Consider the following 24924-nt stretch of genomic DNA (forward strand, 5'->3'; position numbering starts at 1 on the left):
TCCACTGACACCAAGTGTGTTTGTGGTGTTTCCTTCACATTTTCACAAGCTGGTGATGAAGTCCGATGGATCTCTGTACAGCGGCAGCAGAAGGAATGCAGCTTGCTGTGTCGCCCTCTATATAAACAGCAACTTCCTTCTTCTGTGCCCCACTTCTTCTCCCTCTGACTTCCCATAACAAACTGCAGACAAAGGCATGCCTGGGCCAAACAAAACACAAAACAGGGTCCTTCTCGCTAGATGCCACTGGGACAGAATGCAGTTATAAGTGTCAGCTATTAACGTCCAATTTCTGCTCTTTCTGCTTTCGAATCAGTGGCTGTTCAGCGTAAATCTCCTTTACTGTGGCATTTTTTTGGTATTTTATTTTTTATTTTATTTTGAGCCTGTGTGCTCTGTGTTTGCAGAAAGTTAAGTGAATGTTGACTGTGCATGCACTGCTGGTTTTTGTTGGCTCTTTTACTCTTCTGCTCCCTCGTGTTCGTAGAACTACTCCAGGGAGACGGAGGAGCACCTCTTTATCACCCCATCACCTCCACGCTGAGTAAATACCACGTCCCAAAGGTCAAAAGTCCAGCGTTGGCCTTGTAGCTTGGTGCTAACACAATTTAGTCTCCACTCATATGGAAGGACAAACATGCTCTCACATTTTTTTTTTTTTTTACAAATTTGAGTTTAGAACTGGCCTACAGTACTTTGTAAAAGTATTCATATGCAATACAATTGAATGTTTTTACATTTTCTTATGTTAGTCACTCACTTCTATGTATTTTATGTGGATTTTATATGAAAGACATACACAGTGTAGTTCACAGAATGTCAGTGATAATATAATAATTGAAATTTTTGGCTTTAAGCAGAAATAGTAAAAATGTTGCACACATTTGTCCCTCAGCCTGCTGAGCCAGTCCTTGTTGAGTCACTTTGTCCTTAGTGTCTATTTTTATGTCTTGGTCTAAGCCACTGCATTGTTGAGTTGTTGTCCTGCTGGAAGGTGAACTTCCACCCCACTGTCACCGTTTGCAAGTTCAGACAAGTTTTCCCCCAATATTACAGCATATTTATTGCCATCCATCTCCCCATAAGCTTCCCTGCCCCTACTGCACCACACAGTATGATGTTTCCATGACTTTGTGTCATGATAATGTCCAGGGTGACGTATAGATCCAGTTTCTGGCCAAAACATATAATTCTGATCTTGTTTGACAAAAAGCAGCTTTATTCACAAATGATGCTGTTTCCACTACATGGCTTGTAAAAAAAAAACTTCAGCTGGCTTTTTATTTATTTTTAACAACGATCTTCCCCTTCTTCTTTTATAAAGGCTACATTTAGATGTGTTTATGACTAATAAATGTCATTTCAACAAATTCTTCCATCCCCCAGACTTACTGTTGGTCTCAAAGTAGCATTTTCTTTTGTGAGTCACGCTCTCCTTTCAGATTAAGTGAGCAGCAAATCTTGTCCGGTTCTCATCTGTGCCAAACTTAGATGGTGATTATATTTTGGACTGTGCCACTTTTCAGATGTGTTATAGGTAAATCTTAATTCACTCTTGTTCAGTTGTGCAATTATGCGTTCATCTGTGTTGATCAATCACAGGAAATATTAATGAAACGAATGTAAGGTCTGTGGTTGTAACACGCCGAAAAGAGAGAAAAAGGTTCAGCGTTTTTGCAAGTCAGCGCATGCAAAACAGTCTGATCGACTTTCAGAGGATTGCGCGACTGAAATTGATTCGCAGCAGATATTCTTCAGACAGTCTGGATTTTATCACTGCTGCCAGCCGGTTGTTACGTAGCTGAAGAGAGGGGGAACAAAACAAAACAAACAAAAATAAAAATGGAGCTTTACTGTGCAAAGGACTCAGATAAGAGTCAGGACAGATACTCACCCAGGCAGAGAGAACGGGGTAAACACAACCTGACAGCCTGTGATTTTTTATTTTATATATATATATATATATTTTTTTTTTTTTTTTTCTGCACATTTCATTGTTCCAAAGAAACTCTGTGTTGGTTTGCGTGTGGGCGTGTGTGTGTGTGTGTGTTTGAAATCTCCTCTGGTTTTACCCTTCTGTCATAACAAGAGAACAGTCAGCATGCTCTGTGGATGTCGTCTCTCTCTGTCCTGAGGGTTCAGACATCTTGAAATGCAGAGTCTCACAGCTGCTGATAACACAATCCTGTGCTCAAACGTTCAATTTAAGTTTTTTTTTTTCCTGCCGTAGTAATAGATATCGTATTTAATCTACAGCCAAAGCTTAGCATTTCTCAGCTGATGTATTGGTCAATTAGGCTCAGAAGGACTTTGTAGCACTTTTAGCTTTTGTTTGATCTCGCCACATGACAGTAAACTATTAAATACTCTGAAAGATTTCCACTGGCAACCACAAAACAGTTGACAGCTGATGAACACGGTGAATTAATTAGGATTTCAAGTGCCTGAAACTTCCTGTTGGAGTTGATGAGGGACTGCCGGGGGGAAAAAAAAGATATGAACCTTCCAGAACCCCTTAAACTGAAGTATGTCCATGAGTTCATCCTCCCCGAGAGTCTGTTTGAAGGTCGTTTTCTAACAGATTAATGCTGAATAATCCATGCTCATGGTTCGCAACTTAAAAGTTCTGAGCTAAAACAGAATAACTCTGAAATTCTGTAGTTTACTTTCATTTCTCATTTACAATACAAGAGAACATGCCATAGAAATAAATCAAATGTGCTGAGCTGTCTGGTACTTTCTCTAAAAAAATAGACCAATTTACTGGAGTTTTTTCCATATCTGCAGTCAGAGCAATGGTTTAAAATGTAAACAACAAAAATATGTTTATTTTAACACTACACAGTGTGAAGGATACAAAGATCTCCAAAGATACCGTAGTCGACCCTCTGTATTCGCAGAGGTTAGGAACCACAACATATACCTCAAACCTGCAAATACTTGAGACCGCCAGTAAAAATGCTTATTTTACTAGACAAAGCACTAAATATACCTTAATATGCATTAATACGCACACTGTAAGCTGTCTTAGATATTGCAGAAGCTAAAATTGTATCTTCGCTCTTGGGGGGACAGCCAATCAGCACCAAGGGAAATAAATGGCCCTTCTTGATTGGCTGCTTTGTGACCTCGAGCCAATATGGTATCAAGCATCAGTACGCGTAGGTGTTTTGAGCTTCCCAAGATGCCTTTTCTTTTGAATATTTTAGATATATTTAATGAAAACAAAAAAAAAAAACATAATAGAATGGTTTTCCCTGCAGAATTTGGAGTTACACTTTACAGAAAATCTTCAAATAAGGGAGTCTGCTAATAATATTGAACCAGAAGTAAAAAAAGTATGTTTATGTTGTCAGTAAATATGGAGGGCACAAAAACCTTAAGGTAGGGGAAAGGAGAACATTAATTATCTGTGATCCCCACAAAGATAGGAGCTTCTAACAGCTCTACTGTGCCGTGTTCCCTTAAATCCTTTTTCACCAGCGGAAAAATCACGATGGTGTGACTTTTTCTACAGAAAATGACCAGAGTTTAAATAAGTTATTAAATAGGAGAAAACGCCATATTACGTTTTGAGAAACGACACACCTGAATCAGTTTTTGGTTGTAGCAGGATGGTTCTCTCTGCCGTTTCATTTAAAAAAGGTGGTTTGCTGTGGAGAAGTCATGGAAACAACACATCACAACTCTCACCGTGAGTCATCATCTCACCATCACCCCCTTTGTTTTATGTTGTCAAGTTCAGGCTTGTTTGACTTTCTGCCCTTCTATTGTTCCACAAATGGCTCTCTGACAGGATGTCAGTATGTGACACAGGCTGAGTCAGCAGGAATAAAGACGTGGTGTCAGGGTGTCCTACCTGGACTGTTTTTGGTATAACTCCAATTCACTTTTTCTTGTGATCCGGTTGGGTTGGTTGGTTGTACAGTCACTGCAGGTAAACAACATGTAGGTCTTCTTAAGGGTTTAGGTGTATGCGCCTTGGGCGATAATTGCACTTTCTCTGTTGGAGTTCATGACCATTGCAGAGTTATTTTGAAATCCCACTTTTGTGTAATAGTGCTCTTTGGCTGCACTCTGATTCTACAATTATGCGTGTATTTGTGTTTTTAGATGTCTTACAAACTGAAGTTTTGCCAAAGACCAAGGAATTTTAATAAAGATACTGACATGATGGGGTGTGGAGGTGAGGCAGAAACGCAGCTGGACTGGATTGAATGCAAAATAATGAATTTAATGAAATAAACCAGATCACAGGGAACAGGACGACGGAGGGACAGACACAAGACACAGAGACACAGGTGACACTAAATACACAGAGGGTAATCAGAGCAGACACACCTGGGAACTACTCAAGGGGAGACAGGACAACACGGAGACTCAGACACACAGGAAACTTCAAAATAAACACAGGAAAACACAGAACATGACAGTACCCCCCCCTTAAAGGGCGGCTCCTAGACGCCCCAAAAACAAAAAAGTCCAAAATACAACAAGGGTGGGGAGGAGGCGCTGGACGGAGGGCCAGAGTCCAAAACAACAAAAAACACACCCAACCGAGTGGGTGGAGGCCAAGAGTCCAAAACACACAAAACAAACCCAACCCAGTGGGCGGAGGCTCAGGCGGAACAGGTCCGGGGCCGACCTCGGCGCAGGGAAGCGGAGCCACGGAGGTCCGGGGCCACCTCGGCGCAGGAAGCGGAGCCACGGAGGTCCGGGGCCGACCTCGGCGCAGGAAGCGGAGCCACGGAGGGGTCCGGGGCCGACCTCGGCGCAGGAAGCGGAGCCACGGAGTCCGGGGCCGACTCGGCGCAGGAAGCGGAGCCACGGAGGGGGTCCGGGGCCGACTCGGCGCAGGGAAGCGGGAGCCACGGAGGGGGTCCGGGGCCACCTCGGCGCAGGGAAGCGGAGCCACGGAGGTCCGGGGCCACTCGGCGCAGGAAGCGGGAGCCACGGAGGTCCGGGGCCACTCGGCGCTGGTTGCGGGAGCCACGGAGGGGCTCCGGGGGCCGACCTCGGCGCATAGGAGTCGCTGGGGGAGCACTAGGACGGAGCTCGGGACTGGCACTGGGACGGAGCTCGGGACTGGCACTGGGACGGAGCTCGGGACTGGCACTGGGACGGAGCTCGGGACTGGCACTGGGGACGGAGCTCGACTGGCACTGGGACGGAGCTCGGGACTGACTGGGAAGGAGCTCGACTGGCACTGGGAAGGAGCTCGACTGGCACTGGGAAGGAGCTCGACTGGCACTGGGAAGGAGCTCGACTGGCACTGGGAAGGAGCTCGACTGGCACTGGGAAGGAGCTCGGGACTGGCACTGGGAAGGAGCTCGGGACTGGCACTGGGAAGGAGCTCGGGACTGGCACTGGGAAGGAGCTCGACTTACTGGGGCCGGCTGCGGGAAGTCCGGCGAGCCGCCTCGGGCCGGCTGCGGGAAGTCCGAGCCGCCTCGGGGCCGGCTGCGGGAAGTCCGCGAGCCGCCTGAAGTCCGGGCCGGCTGCGGGGAACGGGGCGGAGGAGTGAGCGGAGGAGTGCCGCAGCGGAGGAGTGCCGGGCGTGGCAGGCAGAGGATGTGGTGTTCCCGGAAGGCGCATCCGGGCAGACTGTGGAGGTGGTGTCGCCGAGTCCACCCGGCTCAGGTCGCCTGCTTGAGGTAACGGAGGGACCGTATCCGGTGCCAAGACCAGTCTAGTCCCCCGAAAAACCTCCCGGTCCAGCTGGGCCAAAAATTTAGCGACCTCACCTCGTTTGTGGTTGGATCCTTCTGTCATGATGGGGTGTGGAGGTGAGGCAGAAACGCAGCTGGACTGGATTGAATGCAAAATAATGAATTTAATGAAATAAACCAGATCACAGGGAACAGGACGACGGAGGGACGAGACATAGACGTGACGAATGACGAGGATCCAACAAGACACAGAGACACAGGTGACACTAAATACACAGAGGGTAATCAGGGAACGAGACACACCTGGGAACTAATCAAGGGGAGACAGGACAACACGGAGACTCAGACACACAGGAAACTTCAAAATAAACACAGGAAAACACAGAACATGACAGATACACATTGTTAACCTCTACTGAAGCTAGTGTGTAGTTTTCCGCATCCTAGCATCATAACAAATCCCAAAATACTTATTAACCGGCAAAAGAAAATGTGATACGTTTCCAATTCTGGCTGAACTAAATAATTTTTTTTTTTTCCTTCGACATGCATGAAAAGAAAAATCCAAGAAATCAACCAAGCATGTACTGTAGAGAGTAGCTAGTTAATGTTCTTTTCTACATGAAAGTGTTAAGACTGAACACCAACAACATCTTGGTTACAGCCACCTCTCAATCTCATCCTTTATCTCAAAGCCTTTTAGCATAGCCAGTAGCTTAAGCGAAAACATAATTCTAAGAGACACAACAGCATGTTTTCTCAGCACATTTATGAGCAAAGCACGTAACGTTGGCAGAATCAAAAGGGAAGTCATTATGCAAAATTGTAACGTTTTCACCCTTTAATTTGGGATATTGGAGGTGTGTGGTACATTAGTTTAATACATTGCCACGTATGGGACCGAAGTGATGAATACGAGAGGTTTCTGAATAAGGGGGATATATTCTTTTATCTTTTTAGCAGTCAGAACGAGTGCAAGTCCTGCTCAGGCATAAGAGGAAGAGTTTGATGGTTTTAGTCTCTTGGCGGAGAACATCCTTTCCGGAAGTCCTCAGGACATATACTCTCTGATCTGTAGTATATTACTGAATTTAAATTGAAAATTACAACTTTGGATATATATATATATATATATATATAAAGAAAAATGCTTTACCTTCACTCCAGAGTGGATCACCAGCCTAAACTCTCTTTGAGGCTTTTAGAGAAATGAGAAATGTTCCCACTCACCTCTCTTTAAACAGAATATCAAAACAAGTCATCACATTAAATATGAAGCTGGAAACAGCAGGTGGTGAGCTCAGATTAGCATAAAGATTGTAGCCCCTCCAGCAGTCGGGCTGCTTAGCTATTTTAGCCACCTGCTGCTACCATCTTCATACCTAATGAAGAAATATATAACCCAGCAGGGAGGTGAATATTTTCCTCAGAGAAAGAGTGTCAAATGTTCTTCTTTAAAAGTGAATCCGCACTGGTTTAACTCCCTGGCTTCTCTGCCACCATCTATTTTTTTTTACCAAACGTGATACATGCCCATAACGTTCCATCGACCAAAAGCGCACCAGCCTGCAGGAGGGTGAAGGGTTTTGCAATAGCCGTTTATGAAAGGCAGAGTCTCTAATGTGCAGCATTAAAGAGTAAAAGCGACGCTTTTCGAACACCCAAAATGCCCATGTTTAAAAATCTATGCGCAAGAAAAAGCAGACGTCACAACAGCAATGCTGATATGCCAGTTCAAAGCAATAGGGGGCAATAAAGCTGACGTCACTAACAGATTAAAATGAATGTAATATCTGGTTTCTGAAGAAACGAATCAGGAGGAAATCCCAGACATCTCCCATTGTTTGGAATCCCAAAGTACACACTGAAATTAACTGTTTTTACTTTCCAAAAACGCATAGAGATGAGAGGTAGCTGGACTAGTTTTGTGTGCAGTACGCCTGTGTTTGTGTGGACAGGGGCAAAGGATAGAGGTTATCCTTAAAGCAGGAGGATTTTTTTTTTTAGCTAAAGGAGAATAGCAATTGTAAGATTAGGGAAAAGACGGGAAGGATTGACTGGAAACATCCAGTAAACGATCTCAAGGCTATCACGCTTGGAATTTCCACGACAACAACAGCTGCCTGTGGACACGCTGACCCTTTTAAACTGCAGATATACTCTAAACACACACGCACAAACACGCGCACACACACCATCTGAGATCTGAAGGCCGCACACAACTGCTACACACATACACACACACACACACACCCCTCCATAAACAGGAAATGTTCCCTGAGATCAAACCCCTCGTGTTCGACAAAACAAACTCCTTGATGGTTTTCCCCAGGAGTCACATTAGACGTTGCGTTTTAATTTAGGTTTTATTGAGAACGCGTCTGCTCTCTCTTTCTCTCTCTCTGTCTGTCTCTCTCTCTGTCCCGTCTGTCTGGGTGGCTGTCTGGACCGACATCGGGAGCGCCTCATCACACAGCAGCGGCAACTTTCCGTACATTTGTGGAAATTTACTGCAGTCAGATGGCTGGAGCATGTGGAAACCTGTAGCGCAATTGCACTCAGCAGTCCTTTTTTGAAATTTTTTTACAGCTCCATGATGTGTGCTCATGTGTCTGGTGTGCCTTTGAGTGCCAACGGCAGCCAGCTGTGCACAAGCGGGGAGTTTTCTGTCGCCAAATGAAGCCCCCGGAGGGGCGAATTTGCTGAAGGCTGAGTGTGAGAATTTGCATTGCAGACGTTACTCCGTCAGGGCTGATAATTACCTTAATCAGCCTTATTTGCTCATGAATGAGTTTTTGATTTGAAAGGATTAAAAAGTCTTGTTGTCATGGCAGCGGAGATTTCAGACCCACCGTAGTTGCTGGTTGCGAGGAGGGAAAGCGACAGGAATGCAATCACTGCCTGAGTTGTGCGCCGTGACTGAAGATAAAGATGGATTTTATTTTGATCGGGTACACACTCCTCAGCGCCTGACTTTGGTTTCAAAGGAGACTTCAAAAAATGTAACACCCAAATCCATTGTAATAAACTTGGCTAATTATTATCAACTCCTGAGTTTTTGCCATTCTGCATTAAGTCATAAATGTCCTCTTTCCGACCTCTTACATCGTAAATTCAAATCCTCCATACAGACGCAGAACAAATTAAGATTATTCAGACGCCTCAACATGCCAAGTTAAAATAAATAGGTGAAAAAAACAAATGCCCCAGAGTACCATCTCTCATTTTATCTGTATTTGCTTTGAGAGAAATGTAAGGATTGCTAGCTCTTTAGCTTCACCTGGAGTTAACCAGCCTGTGAGACACCAGATAATACAGCTCCACTGATTAACATGTACACATTTTTGGACTAAGAAATGTTCAATAATGTGATCTGCTCGTACGAAGCTTGTTATACATGAAAATACCATATTAGTTAGACTAAAGTTTAAGATTAGGGCTTTCCCCATGGATTACCCATGCTAGTGAAAAGTTTAGATAGTGATTTTACATGCATTGTCCTGCCAAAAAAAAGTACGGTATTTATTTATTAAAAACTCTAAACATTTTAGCATTTTATTTTGTTAAAACTACAAAACTCAATGTAATTTATTTGGACTTCAAAGAACTTTCTGCACACTTGTTTGCAAACTGGCTCAAACTCTGTCAGATTGTCTGTGAACAACGATGTTCTTGTTTTGGCTCAGTTTATCAGGCGTATTTAGTTCCAGACTTTGTCTAGGACACCTTAACACACAAATTCACATGGATCTAAACCAGGGGTGTCCAACTTCATTCCTTCACAGTGACAGTCCTGCAGCTATTAGTTGCATCCCTTTTCCAACACGCCTGAATCAAACGGTTGAATTACCGCTTCAGCAAGCCGTCAAGTCTGGCAGAGGCCTGGTTACGGACCTACAGGGATGGATTCATTTAATAGCTACAAGACGAGCTGTAATTGTCCCAACTCTTTGCCAGCTCTTTCTTTCTAACAGGTTTTCTTCCTGTTATTTGGTTCCTTTTGTCTTTCAATTTACTCTGCCCAGCTTCCCTGTCTTTGCTAAAGAACACCACCCTCGCAGCAAAAGGTCGCCATCACCATATTTCCTCATCGCCACCGTCCTTTCAGGTTGATTTGTGCTGCTAGCTTTGTGCTACGTTTGCTTTGACAACGTGGTTTATTAAAAAACCTGCAAAATAGTAATATGGTTTCTTTTAACTGGCACCAGCCTGTAGGAGGGGCAGTAAAGCCTCCCCCAATATTGCAGTGCTTGTGTGTGTGTGTTTTTTTTTTCTTTCTATTCTGGAGTCAGAAGGCAGCAGAGATAATTGAAATATGTGAAGACTTGCATTCTGTAGCATTCCTCATTGGCATGTCCAGATCTGTAGCTTCCCTACACACACACACGCACACGCACACGCACACACACATACACGCCATCCCATGAGGAGGACACGCTCAGAACACATTCATAATGGTTAAACACCAGATTGTTTTTTTATTTTTTTTTTTAAAGCCTTTCTCCTATTTTTTTATTTTATTTTCTGAGTATTTCCTTTTTCCTACATCTTGTTGACAGAACCGTTTCAGAAAGAGAATGTGTGACTAACAAACTATAATATAGAAACACATGTTCATCCAGATGGTTTGGAAAAATTTTTTTTATTGTCAAAAAACTGGGACGTCTCATGTCAAACTATTAGACACTAAAATTGCATGAACTTTTTTTGTTGTTTATTACTTTTGTTGTACAAAGACAGGTTTAAGTTGGACTGCAGAAATGAAATAAGACAGCCAGACAAACAATACAATAAAAGTTACCTTTTGAAGCGTTGCCAACTCTTTTTCAATATCTAGGTGTGTAACGCTCAGGCTTCTGGCTTCTACATCTGTCTGTTCGGGTCGCAGCTCGACACCCTCTTCAGGTTCTTTTTCAAATTTCTACGTACTTTTTCCTCACTATTTGTTCATTTCTTTTTGTCTGGCAATGGCAATTCTTCAGATAGTCTTGAAAGGAGGATGTCACATCAGTTGGGAGTTTGAAAAGGTAAAATTCACTCAAGCCAACAAAAGGACAAGCTCTTTGCAGAGTTTCCGCTCAAGCTTAAGAACTATTCCTTCTTCCATTTTATTTTGTGGTGCTTTTAGAGCTTAGTATTCAGACAGAAAATGGACAGAGAGGGAGAGCGAAAGGAGGGGGGTAAAACATGCAGCACGGGTTCCAGGATTAGGCATCAAATCGCGGATGACTGCACACTGTAGTTCGGATTAATAAATTCATACGTTGTTAGGCTGTTCTACAACTACATGACCCATGATGCGCAGCAGGAGTGTAAAACTATGGTTCAATCTTTTGAAAAAGTACACAATCTATTATGTAGTTATGTATATTCCTCTCAATAAATTATTTCTTATGCACACCTGTATGCATGTTGTCCTTTTGAGTGGGTGTCAAATAAATATTTGATCATGCTTAAATGAATCCACTGTCTTTAAAAGATTTGCCGTAGTTTGCTAATTGCCATCTTTTCCTTTTCAGGAGTTTTTCACAGAAATCAAAGAAGTCATTTAAATGTACTTTGAAAGAAATTTTGCTCAAGAGCGAGCTTTAAAAATCGCTAAGGATTAAAAATGAAAAAAAAAGATAACAACACTTCTTTATGTCTTCAGAGTCTCCTCCGGAGAGGACGGGACGCCGCCGCAGCATGCCAGGCTCCTCGGACAAGAACGCCACCGTCATGGAAGCCACGCCCACCTCCGCCACCCCTTTCAGAGTCACCGTGAGTGCTGTGAGTGCTGCTTAGTTTTTAAACTACCAACCGTCCTCTCTCCATCTCTCTGTTATCTGATTTTAAAAAATCTCATAGATTCATATTTTAGAAGGCTGCTTTAATGTCCAGATGAACTAATATCAAAATGGAACTGATTTGCTTTAAGAATCGCAACAGAGTCTTTTGAACTTTGACATCACAGCACACATTTGGTTTGCCTCCAACAGTCAGGTCTCTATTGTTTTTTTTTTTTTCCAGCCTACATGATGAGCTTTATTTAAGCTCAGTCACTTAAACTCCCACACAGCTTCCCATTTTCGCTGTCAAACATAAATGGAGAGCACTCTTTTTCTTTTTTTTCCCCCTCTCTTGCTCTTTGTTTTTTTTGTCGCTGTAACGCTCTGTGTCATGTTTAATTCAGTAGATAAACAGCCAGTTAATGAAGCAAAAAATTCTGCCACGAGTCATCAATTTAAAGATAATTAGCAATTAGCATCGCATATTTCAATTAATATTTAACAAGTGGGGAGATGGCAACCAGGAGGTGAAGTGTGAACCGCTCAAAGTCAGGCCAGCGGAGCGACGACATTTGTTTCTCACAAACATATAAACTCCATGTCATCTCTTTAGTCTTCACAGAATAAACAAACACAAGAATGGACTAAATTGGGAGCTAAAAGATATGATGGTATCCATTACAATAGGAAAAAACAAACAAACAAGTGTTTTAAAGGTTTGTGTGAAAGTCGATATGAATTATAATAGATATGGACTTCTAGGCTAATAGAACATGCAGAATTTTTGCCATTTGTGTTACATTTTGTCTCAGACCTTTCCGGATCTTATTGATCCCCTATAGAGAGACATTTGAGCAGAATCTTTGTTTGATCTTGATTTCAACAGGGATTAACGAGTGCTTATGAAAAGAAACAAAGAACTGCAGGCTTGTAAGAGAGGTAAAGGGTCAGATGGAAGGACTGACTTATTGATTAGCTGCCTCTTAAGCAGCTTCTTGTGCTTCTCAGGGACGAGAAAGTTGGAGGCGATCTGCTGCAAAGTCATCCTCAGTCACATGACCTCTTGACCCCTAACCGTGACCCCTAACCTAATACTGATGAGCTTAAACAACTGATTCCTGCTCTAAGTAAACGTAATTCTCCTGAAGATGGTTCAACTTGCCCTGTGGGCTCCTTTCCCATATGCTTCCCCCTAGTGGTATTTACTGGTATTGCATCAACGATCAAACGGCAACACTTTCAGGTGCCTGCCACATACAGTTCTGGAAAGAAATTAAGATACCACTTAAAATGATCAATTTCTCTGATTTTACTTTTTATAGGCATATGTTTGAATGAAATTTTGCATTTACTTGCAGAAAATGACAAATGGTCAAAATAAGAAAAAATGCAGTGGTTTCAGACCTCAAATGATGCAAAGAAAACAAGTTTACATTCATTTAGAAACAATAAAACTAATGTTTCAACTCAGGAAGAGTTCATAAATCAATATTTGGTGGAATAACCAGGAGGTTTCCAATGGGGTTCAGTGCAGTGGGCTTTGTAGACATTTATATATTTTGTCAAATTAAAACCAGAAACATTAATATAATTTCTTGATGTTATACAATATAGGCCAAAACCACGTCACTCTTAATTATGTGACCAGAAAAACTGTGGTTTTTTTTACAGTTAAAAACACTGTAAAGTATTTCTCTTTATCACAAACCGCGTCATGAAAATCAAGAGACACAGAAGTAATATATTTTTTTTTAAATCCTAAGATACTGTACTTCAGCTTGATTGGGTAGTTACATTTGACTCGTATTGTCAACTTTTGATGTAAGGAGGGACAACACATCACATTAGCTGCATTGCATACTGACGATATGTTTAGTAAGGATGTTGTAAGGGTGTTGAGTGAATGGCTACCGTTCCTCATCATTCCTCTTCATTTCAGAAACAAACTTTCACACTCTGACAACAGGAATTATAATGATCTCTAAAGCACTCCTTCCAAGGCCTCGAGCTAAATCCGTCAAAATCTTTTTCACTCTTGCGTCTGGAGAGACTGGGTTTCATATCTGCAAACACACAGATGTGATACCACACACACGCACACACACCCACACACACACGCCTCTATTATTCTCATGCTTCATTTTTGAATGCTGTTATTTCTTTAGAAGCCACAATAACTGATATCTCTTCAAAGTGTGTTATAATTAAGCAGAAAAAGAGTTAAAATAGAAGTCACAGTTTCTTTTGCTTCACTTATCCTAGGTGACTGAACTGATTCTCCTTCTTTACCTACCTCCCTTTTTCTCTCCGATAAATAGCAGAAAGGTCTAATTGGGAAGGCCCGTCCTCTGGTTTTATCCATTTATGCTAAAGGAGAACATGAGATGTGACAGTAGAAGCAAAGAAAGCCCCGCTGATTGTCCCGGCTCTGATTCTATCGGGCCGCATTAAGGGCGGCCGGGAGCCGGCGAGCCGAGGGAATAGAATTAACTGGTTGCAAAGCATTTGCTTTAATTTCATGACAAAAACGAGGCCCAGCAATAAAGCCAAGCTGAGCTCCTTTAAGTGCTGATTTAATGAAGTCGGACAGGCTGAGATTGCAATCAAGCTTTTGTAACATCCGCGCACACACACGCACGCACCCACCCACACGCACGCACGCAGTCGAGAGGTCAAGCTAGTGCAGTAAAATACTGACACAATATTTCTGGAGCCGTCAGATTCCTTGTTTTGGATTGAGCGCGATAAGAAAAGACAGACAGGCTGTTGAGAAGCAGGTGCCCCTCCATGCGGTATGCTCATGTTGAATTGGTTTATGGCATCCCATCCTGCCTCTTCGCTGTCAGCCACAGAAAAAATTGAATAAATAAACAGCTTGTTGAGATTCATATAAGCATGGGAAACCGCAACCTCAAGTCTAGTTTTGTTTATTTGCAAATTGACAGATCCACATTACACTTTTTATTCCTCATTGTCTTCCATTTTTCTGGTTACATTTACCTCTTCCTGGCTGCCAGTGAAACTCGACACACAGTCGAAAAAGACCCACATGTAGCTCAAATAGTTAAACTAAAGGATAATGTTACCTTTTTCGTTTGTACTTCCTATTATTCCTATTATTCCACATCTCTTATAATGTGACCTAGACCCAATGTAGAGTGTAATATAACATAAGACAGAGTCAGAGGAATTCAACAGTCATTGTACAAAGTTAGTTTTGTTCCCCATTTTTTTCTGCATTTTTGTGTGAAGGGTACTGCTGTTTTTATTTTTGTTTTTTTTTTTACAGGTTTGTTGGTTAGATTGAAGTCCTTTTCAAACAATCAAACAACAAAAAAAAGTGAAACAATGATTGAAACACCCTAGATCCTTGAAAAGCACACAAATCCATAAAATCAAAGCCTGGGCCAATTAAGCGACTTCATATGAAACACTGCAGTACTTGTTATCTTGAACAGATTTTTAGGGTTTGTGAAAAACATGTAGAGTACCGAGTCCAGCTGGGCTCTTCTTTTCTTTTATGTTTGCTGTTGTTTTCTGTTATTCATCCTACGGTGCATGGTGTGATAGGTGTCTTATTCAGAATCCCTAGCTAAATAGGAGGAATAACAGGCCGCATCAGAGTGAAGCCCAAAACTCTATTTTGCCCTATTTGACCATCCTTTGTTTCACTTTGCTCTGTTACCAATTCCATGCTCTGCTGAGCTCCTATCCGCCTCTGACCTTGTCACTCGTTTGCTGTACTTTTCTCCCAGCTTTCCTCGTCGCTTAATTTCATTCTGTTGCTTCTTCTGCTGACTTGTGCTCTGCCACCTCCACATTGTGCTCAAATTATTTCATTTATCCTCCTGCTGCTTGTCATCCCTCACTGTCAGTCATTTTTCTCTCTATTGTTTTTTGTTTTTGGGTTGACTTTGGTTCACTTTATGTCCCTGCTTCTCCTTTTTAATTCATTTTGGTTGTTTTATTAGATTTTTTTTTTAAAGTTCCAATTTGAATTATGCTGAATTAGTTTTTTTTTTTCTTTGTTATTTATTTTAAAGTCAACTTGGCCACAGCTGTCTACACTCTGCTTCATAGCTCTGATTTGTCTTTCATTAATGCCCCTCTCCGTGCTTGAATTGGGAGTTTTATTCATCACGTTGCCTTCATGAAGATGCAACAAGAAACAACATTTCAATTTGTGAGCCGCGAACATGCCGACGACAGCAGGCTAATGCGCTCTCCTGGGGCTGCGGCGAAGAAGTGCGGAATCGCTTTGCCTTTCAAGGAGTTTGGAAGCAGCGATATGCGGAAATGAGAAAAAGGTGTTTGGGCGTTATTAAATTTTCATCTGCACTGTCTTCTGTGTCAAAAAGTCAAACTCAGTGGGTCTTAATCTCGTCATGGTGACGGAGGAGCTGATGCGGTACGGGGAGGTTAATAAATACCTTCTGTTTCACTTGGATTCCTCTGTTTCTTTGTTTAGATAGGACTTTCCTACTAATCAAACCACATGCCTGCACTCCTAAAGAAAGAAACATGTATATATATATATATATATATATTGATGTCGTAAGACAGAGTAAATGTTTTCTTTTGTCCAAGTTTTAAGAATGAAAACGTAAAAGCAACCCTGATCCCGGAGGGTTCAGTGGGATCATTTAATTTCACTTATGAAGAAAAAAGCAGAAGTTCAGCTGTAATCGGAGCTCATCATAGTCGTCCTCCTGCTGTCACAATGTTTATCTCCCCTCATACATTAACATATTTTACATTGCTCTAAATCACTGAAGTATGGGTGTTTCCTATAATAGGAAACACCCATACATGTAAATGCATGTGCATTGGGATGAAGAGTGTGGAATTCCTTGTGTGCTATTGCGTCTTCACTGCATTTTTTTTTTTTTTCATTTCCCACTCTTAATGAGCCTACAGACATATATTAATAGCCATGTAATAGTAGATATGTTACTATGTGATTCTCTAGGGGGGCATCTATTATGCTATTATTTGGTGATTCAATAAGTTGTATTAGGTTATGGCTTTCTTTTGAATTATAAAATAATCATGGTATTTGTTGATGATCCTCAGAATAAAAAAACTAAGTAAAATTATTGCTAATTGCACATTTTCTTACCTAATATTATAAAAGAGACACAAAAGAAAAAGAAAAGCAGTGCAATGGTGGCTGAGACTCCTGTGTTCATGAAATTGTTTAGTTATTATTGTCCGTGTTGCTCTGCATTTCATCTACGAAGTTCAGATGTCAACTCAAGGTATTAAAAACAAACATCATAAACATGTCAGCCTAGATCAACCTCAAATCTATGCAGTTAATTCCACTACATACAATCAAAACCCAATTCTATACAAATTCTAAATAAACACTAGTAAAGCAGCAATGGCTCGACTCCTGCTATCCGGCTGCCAAACCTTTTCTGTGTAAAAACCGCGAATGATGCAACACTAGTAACGCTGCTAATAAATATTCTACAGCTTTAGGTGAAGCTGTTTTTTCATAGATGGAAAATGGGGTTCATATTCTGTTGTATGTTACAGTTTTCCTTGGCATAGAGTTGATCTAAACTGAAACCTCTTTCTGATTTAAAACTGCAATCCTTAGAAATACTCGATTCCCAGATTATTAGAAGCTATCTTAAAGTTTTGGAAAAACTCCCACGGAGTTGCCTCTAAAGTTGCTGAGTAAGCGGAGTACTTCTGTAGCGGTAAATTGAACTTAATGCCAAGTTGACGCCGTGCTTCCTTTGCACTATTTGCTCCGGTCTTGTTTCTTCCACGATCCTCCTCATTTAAAACAAGTTATTATTTCAGGTCCCCGTCGTAGCCACTGCTTTATTTGTGCCCTTCAGCTTTGGACAGGAATGTGCATCAACAGCGAAAAATGTAATAGTGTGAATATTGGTTTATTTGTTCGCAGTAATCCTGCCTTACCAAAAAAAAAAAACAACAGAAGAAAAATCTTTTCCTTCAAAATTATTAGTATTTTTGTGTAGCACTTTGTGTTCTTACACAGCGATGATACACACACTCATTATTGCCGTGAAGCTCGGGGTAACGGCATGACGGCGTCCTTTGTTTTCAGGCCAGAGTGCCTCCTGATGACAGGTATTGTTCATCGGGAGGCTGAGGTTTGCTCTGTGATCAGCTGCCAAGCTGTGAGGAAGTCGCTCTCCAATTATCCCCAGTCCATCGAAGCCTGGGGAGACCTATTCATACTGTAGGTGGTAATTGTTACACAAGTGTGTTAATGGCCTGAACGGGGCAGAGGGAGGTCTCTTTCACTGGGCAATTTGCCCATCACAGCCATGTAGAAAGGGCGACGCATATGAGGACAACGGAAGGTTAAAGCACTTTAGGTAATGCATGTCTGTTAGGGTATGTGATGCGTTTTTGTTTTTTTTGTGTTTTTTTTCCAACTTAGTCTGACTGAAATGTCAACCTGGTGTTCTGCTTTGTGGATTAAACCACTGCAAAAGGTCTTTGCAAAAGCTTTCAGCGAAGTACAGAACTCTTTTACACATTTGCAATTTTTGCAGCCTCGTGGTTAATGGTTTCTGCAATGTGGTCTTCATGAGGGAAACTGAAAAAGCCCACCTGTGGTTAAAACATTAGTGAACAGACAGCCTTGTGAAGAGGAAGCACACTGCACAGGTCGGAGGTTAAGTTGTGGAGAAGTTGTAGAAGTGCTTTACTTTAGCAGAGGCACACAGGGAAGCTAAGCACAAAGTAACTCTTAGCTAAAATCTATCATGGGTGCAAAACATGCGTCAGTCAAAGGCCTGACCTTAAATCCAATTCTTTTCAGATTCATATTTCATTTGCTATATAATTTAGATTATTCTATATCATTTTCCTTCCAATTCACACATATGTCAACTTGAAATGCACATGACAAAATGTGATGTTCAACGGGTATGAATACTTTTGCAAAGGTCTTTGTAATACTTGAGAGCATGGGTTTGAAATCATTATCTTTGCGAGTTTGACATGGCAACCTTAAGAAAAAGACCACTCCACATGCCAGGAAATTGGAGCTGAAAGAAAATGCTTTCAGCTCATAAGAACCCAAAGATGAGCGGTTAGGTTGCAGTGAAGAAGGACTTAAGATGTCCAAGAATCTCCAGTGAGCACCAGGTCTCCTACTGAGGAGTGCACTTCAGAATCCTGTTGGCTGCAGCCCAAAGCTTGATAAGTATGGGTAACAGCTGAGCTGAATGCGTCCAAATGCACAGTGGATGAAATGTTTTGTCTCCCCCCCTCCAAGAAAAGGCAAAAGTTGTGGCATTTCTACATCACTCATTTCATTCACTTTACAGTTACCATAAAGATTGCCAGGGTTGAATTGCAAATGTAAGAAGAAATACGCATACTACATTTCCTTCCACTTCTCCCAGACAAGCCTAGAACCGATTAGCTGGTTTTTACCTGAACTTACATAATTTGTGGTAATTCCACTCCGGCTCTATCTCCACTCCACTCTGAGCTCGGCTTTTATTTAACAGAGTTAAATCTGGGGCTCTGAATGTTCGTATTCTCTAATCTCTGATGTGAGCCACATTTATTCACTACCCTTCAACTATCATTGACACCTCGCCTCACAGATTTTAAAATGCTGAGCATACTTGTTTGTATTCATATTTTACTGTCATGCCATCAAGTTCAACCACATCGCTGAGACTTCGGCGACGCTGTAATGTCGACTGTCTTACTCCATCAGGGCTTTCTGAGTCGACGGCTGAAGGGCTCCATAAAACGCACCAAGAGTCAACCAAAGCTTGATCGGAACTCCAGCTTCAGACACATCCTTCCCGGCTTCAGGAGCGTGGACAACGACAGGTGAGGTTTTGTGCCTTCTAGAAGTTTCTGTAAATGATCGCTCGTTGTGGCACATACATGTGGTTCCTACGTTCTTTTGGGGACGCATAAGCTTTGAACAGTACTTCGCGATGGTCGACAAATTTGAAGACAGTAGTGGAGGGGCCTTCGGGAACATTCAAACACATTACAGAAGCAGAACACTTACTCAGCAATTGCAGGTATTTTAGGAGCGACTGTCATCCCAAAATAGCTACGGCGAAGTTTGGATGATTGAGTAAACTTGTGTCGCACTGTCACATTAAAGAGAAGTGCTATTGGTAAAAAAAAAAAAAAAAAAAAAAGAGGTTGTCACAGCAAAGAACATCACAACCCAACTGTTGGAAATACTCTGCATGTTCTAATGAATAAACAATGTAATAGCATAACTTCACAAAGCATAACTCTTGAGCTCAGAAGTGCCTGACAGACTCCAGGGTGCCGGGAATATATGACGCATTAAACAGCTACATAATTTAAGTAGAAATGCAAGAAGAGTCGGGAGTATTAACATGCATAATCTTTGAAGATGTAAAGTACGAGCTCTACTAAAGGCCGGCTAATTACGTCAGGTTAAGGATTCTGAAATTCCTTCCCGTTATTGTCCTATTTCATGGACAATAAGATATGTCCATAAAAGATTCAAACATATAGTTTTTCTGTTGATTTCAGGTAAATTCAGAGAATTTGAAGCTCATCCGTCTTTATTATTTCATCCACCTGGTGCAGTATACACTACCAGTGGCATCAAAACAGCCACACGTCATTTGATGTCTGTCCAGTTTGTATGCATGGATGTTTAATTTTGGCATTTTCTAGGTAAGACAACATCCACAAAAGTGATAAACCAGTTCATTGAATTCCTATTTTAATAGAAAAAGTTGCGTTTTCTTGTTTAACGTTCAGTTAAGAATAAAAAAACAAGACAAAACAAAACAAAAAACCCTCTGCAACCCCCTAAGAGTATGCTGGTTTTTTTCTGAACTGATCCGCTCCGTTGATCCCTCTGCCATTAGAGCTACCATTTCATAGCCTTTTGCCTCTGACTGTTTACTGGCAGTAGATGCTATCCTTTGCTCATTTTTGCAGGTGTTCAGCTGCTTGGCTAACATTTCCCACTCTCCCCCAGTCTGCATAAGGAGGAAAAAAAAAAGCCAAATTCTAGTCCAAGCGATCGCTGCCCTGTAATCACACTTCCTGCTCACTCTTTTTGAGTGTCTCTGTCTCATGCTTGGCTAACAGCTGATTCTGCCTGCACCTTCCTTCCTTCCTTGCTTCCTTCTTTCCTCCCTCCCCCCTTCCATTCATCCATCCATCTCTGGGAAAAAGCCAAGGTGTCTGTATGTGGGGTTTAATTAAAGAAAGCGCCGTGTTTGAAGGACTCGTTCTATGGCGTTCCATTTAAAAACTTAGAGATGAGTTACCGCCTCGCTTCCCACTTTTAATGAGGCATTAACGTCACTGTCAGGCTATCACAAGGGAACACTAGCCACTGTTAAGTGTGGAATACAGTGGGCTTTTTTTTGTCCTTCAGTCGGACCGAATGAGCTCACCTCATTTGCTTTTCCCATCCTCCTCACCAATGCTTGCTTGTGTGTGTGTTTTTTGGGTTGTTTTTTTGCCGTTCTGTTTCTGATCTGATGTTTTGGACTCATCAACCTCTTGTTTCAACCTTCGTTTTTTTTTTTTTATCTTCTCTCTCTAACGGTTAGTAAAGCGTCCAAAACGATCAGCATTTATGCAGCTCTATGAAAAAAAGCACACAGAGAGGAAGGCAAACACTGGAGCGGAAATTGGAATGTTCTGGAGGTGTCTTATCTCTCCCAACACAGAACGGCGCACAATGTGCACACGCACCTCAACTACAAAAAGCAAAAATTCATTACGATTGGTGTCCTTATAAACAAGTGGTTTTGTGATGTAGGAAAAAAAAAAGCCCTGAAAAAAGCAATTCCATGACGATTGGTTAAATTTGAAGAAGAAGATGCAGAGTTACAGAGAGCAGCGTGAGACAAGGCAGGGATACTCGCTGTGAGCCTGGGAGCAGCCTCGCTGCAGGGCATAAAACACCGCAGAAGGTGACAGACTCTGGAAAAACCTGGAAATTCAGAGATAATGAGATACAGGAGAGGAAGGGAACGCGAGTAGAGAAGGAATCTCTCATCGCGACGGTCTACACGAGTGCAAATGCGCAGGCGTGATTGTCGAGGATGCGTCACTTGTCCTTAAGCCATGTAGCTCACATCATTTTACTTTAATTGCTTTGAAGGAAGCGACGCACACGGCCTCGGGTGTCGACACCAGACACAATTTTGACTGCGTGTGGTGTTCGCCGCAATGATATTCTGAGGCCAGGTAGCCTGAAGGAGGCTCGAAAGCTGGACATGCTGCAGAGAAGCAGCTGCACACTCGGAATGAAAAATTAATCCGTATCAATCAGGGCCTGGACTCTCGGCAGGCGTACGTATCTGCAGCAGAACAAAGCAGCAACACAGGGAAAGGGCGAACTAACACTAATTTGCTCACCCCATTCATTTCGAGTGTTTGCAATCAGACAAATATAGGTCTACGAGATATATTCAGGAAGTTTTGAGGGCGTTTTTGTTGATGTTTTTAATCTGCTCTAAAATTGTTTAAGATCAATTTTCTAAGTGTTTTTTGGTGATAATTTGTGCATTTGTTTTTTATTTTGATAATAGTATCCATTAAAGTGGTAAAAAGCGAGTGTTTATGCATGGACAGAACATCTTTGAAAATTATAAAATAAGGAAGTGGATGTTTATATGGTGCGTCTTACCTGGGAGCAATAGCCTGAAAGAGATGCTTCTTTCTTAAGAGTCACATTTTTATCAACTCTTAGTGTAAGATCCTCTCTCTGAAACTATAATGGTTAGACAATATTCTCATAGTCTTCCCCGATAAGGGAGGGGCGTTTTGTTTCATTTTTTACTTAAGATAATAATCAGCCACTTGGTTTCATCACTTCACTGCGTGGGTAACAGCTCTGCCTCCTCTAAGTAAGCCAAGTCATTGCTAAAGATCAGACCAACCGCTGTAGCATGGTTGGAAAACCTTTTTTATGGTGTTGAGCTGGGTGGAGGTGGAGGTCTAGTACACAGCCCTGTGGTACACCAGTGTTGACTCCCTCATTGTCTGGGATGTATCGGACGGGAGATTCAGACTGCAGTGGCATCCGAATGGTGAGTGGGGTCTATTAGCCTGGAAACCAGACTGTTTGGACGGACGAAAGGCTGAGGCAGAATCCCTACAAGACAGTCTTGTGTATCATACCCTCTGCTTCAGGTGGATAAGTTGGTGGCTATGCTAGCACGCTGATGTTTGTCTAATGACCTTATGCACATGTGTTGACATGATTGCCTTTGACAGAAGAACAACTAATCTAACTAGACAATCTATTGTGTCATGTCGCAGCTAAACACTGTATTTAAAGGTCATACGGTCAGCTTGAGGGAATCCGATAACAGCAGACAGGACATGGGCAGAAACTAAAATGACACTGTTCAACTTTTGCCCTCAACTTGTTCAGACTGATTAAGATTCCCCTTATGAATGCAAAGACATTTGTCTAGACCTTTGCAGTTATAAAATATTATTTTTGGATGGTGCACTAGTGGAGGTTAATGTGTCTGTGTTCGAATCCAATTTATGTGACCCTCATGTGCTGTCGATCTTGCTCCCGCCGTCTGAGTAATCCTTCTTACTGAATCTGAAGCAGCAAGAAGGATTACTGGTTTGCAGCAGCATTGTGCCTGGCCTGGACACTGCAGTGTTACTATCAGTAGGAAAAAGGTGGAATAAATCCTTAGGTTTTCCACACAGTACAAGCAGCATTGTTGCAAGTTATAAATATTAAGTGGGAATTCTCGTTCTGATTTCTCTGATGCTTCCCTCTCATCATGCACCGTATCACTTATTGTTATGCGTGGTAATTAGGCATTGTTCGATTTCATAATTGGAGACTGGGAGATCTTACTCTGTGTGTTTTTCGTGTGTTCTGGTAACAGCGGTTCTCAGAAATGACTTGGGCGTCCTCGTGGAAAGAATGCTGCGGTAAGAAGGAAGACTCTTTTTTTATTTTTTTTTTTTGTCACAGGAAGACATCAGGTCTGGATGTTCAAAGACAGCAACAGGATCTGATTTATGGCCTCATTTAATCAGCTGTGTAAAAGCAGTATCTCTTTAGTGAGCAGCTATAATTTACTGTGGTTGGAAAAACATTGCATTTGTTTGAAAAAAACAAAACAAAACAAAAACGGGGTGGTATGGATGATGGAGGATGATGGTAGAGATCTGTACAATAACATTAAACCAACCCTAACAGTGACACTTAGAAATAGGAGGGTATTATTATTCTGCTGGTATTCATTAAACATGTCACTATATCAGGGAAGACAATTCAAAAACTAAAATGTTTAGCATTTGTTGTTTTTATTTGAAAAATAACAGATATTTTCACTCCTGATAATATCTAATACATAATAGTACATAATAGGAAAGGTTTTAGTGGTTTTAAAGTGTTGGTAACTTGTATTCTAACTTGTTAGTCGGCTGAACCTTACTATATCCATGAAAATGCACTGTTTCTGTATTCCATTGTGCAGTATATTATGTGATGGTGACCACTTGTGGATTCAGTAATTTTAGCAAGCAGTGCGTTTGAGAACTATCATTCAAACAATAGAGCAATTTACAGTATAAATTTTTAACGCTTTGCTGTCTGAGGAAAGAAAGATCACTTCTAATTAATATTTGTCTGTTTTTTTTTGTTTTTTTTTAAGGCGTTAGAGTTGTTTAAATAAAACTCGAGTTTGTGAAATATAATGATTTTTTTTATTGTTTTATATCGAAATTCACCAAATTATTTCCACACATTCGTTCAAAGACTGGGGAAGGAATATGGGCAAATGGCATCCTTGTTGACGTAGGTTTTCTTTTGAAGGGATATCATTAAAACCTCTTGAACTTTTTCACATCTTTCCAGATTACAGTTCCACACCTCAACATGTTTTATAGGGTTTTCATACGACAAAACCACGTGATGCAGTTTACTACTGCTAAGTGAACGAAAAAGCAAAAAGAGGGTTTTCAAATAAAAACATTTTTACTATTCATGAGCCCATATAACGACTTGCAGAGTAAATCTTTACTGTTTCTTGTGACAAAATTTTTTTATATTTTTATTACTTGCATTTTGTAAAGATTGAGTCCTTTAATAAAACCTTCAACAGCAGACACTTTCGTTCAACCTTCAAGATGTGAATCATACAAGAACATAATCAGATAAGTTAGCTTTCCGTGATGAATTCAGTTTATGATCTTGTCGTGCATGAAGAGCCATGCATCAAAACAACATGGTTTGGAATAATAGACTTCAGCCCGAAAAGCGTTAATATGAATTTTGAGGGTTGGGTGATTGTTTCTTCCCCCCATTTCAGCTTTCTGTGGATTGGATGTCGTGCGGTAGTGCGTCTGTGGAAGTAATAAAAAGAGAGAGAGAATGATGGAAAGAGTGCAGCAGTGAGGAAAAGACACATCCATCCATAAATCCAATAAAGTGATGACATTTAGAGTTATTAGATTCTGTAAACATTCCCCAGGTGGTCTCATAA

General features: G+C 41.4%; 1 protein-coding gene across 7 annotated transcripts in view; it reads left to right on the forward strand.

Moving 5' to 3' along the window:
* Positions 1-24924, forward strand: part of dab2ipb (DAB2 interacting protein b) — a 156417-nt gene that overhangs the window by 44985 nt on the left and 86508 nt on the right. For 5 of the 7 annotated variants that reach the window (XM_044144563.1, XM_044144566.1, XM_044144562.1 and 2 more), the window contains exons 2-3: positions 11320-11438; positions 19158-19276. In XM_044144563.1, the coding sequence (XP_044000498.1) occupies positions 11320-11438; positions 19158-19276 (238 nt within the window). The remainder of the gene's footprint in view (positions 1-11319; positions 11439-19157; positions 19277-24924) is intronic. The other 2 variants (XM_044144564.1, XM_044144561.1) reach the window with 1 other exon arrangement.

Source organism: Gambusia affinis, linkage group LG17 (assembly GCF_019740435.1).
Source record: "Gambusia affinis linkage group LG17, SWU_Gaff_1.0, whole genome shotgun sequence".
Classification (NCBI taxonomy): Eukaryota; Metazoa; Chordata; class Actinopteri; order Cyprinodontiformes; family Poeciliidae; genus Gambusia; species Gambusia affinis.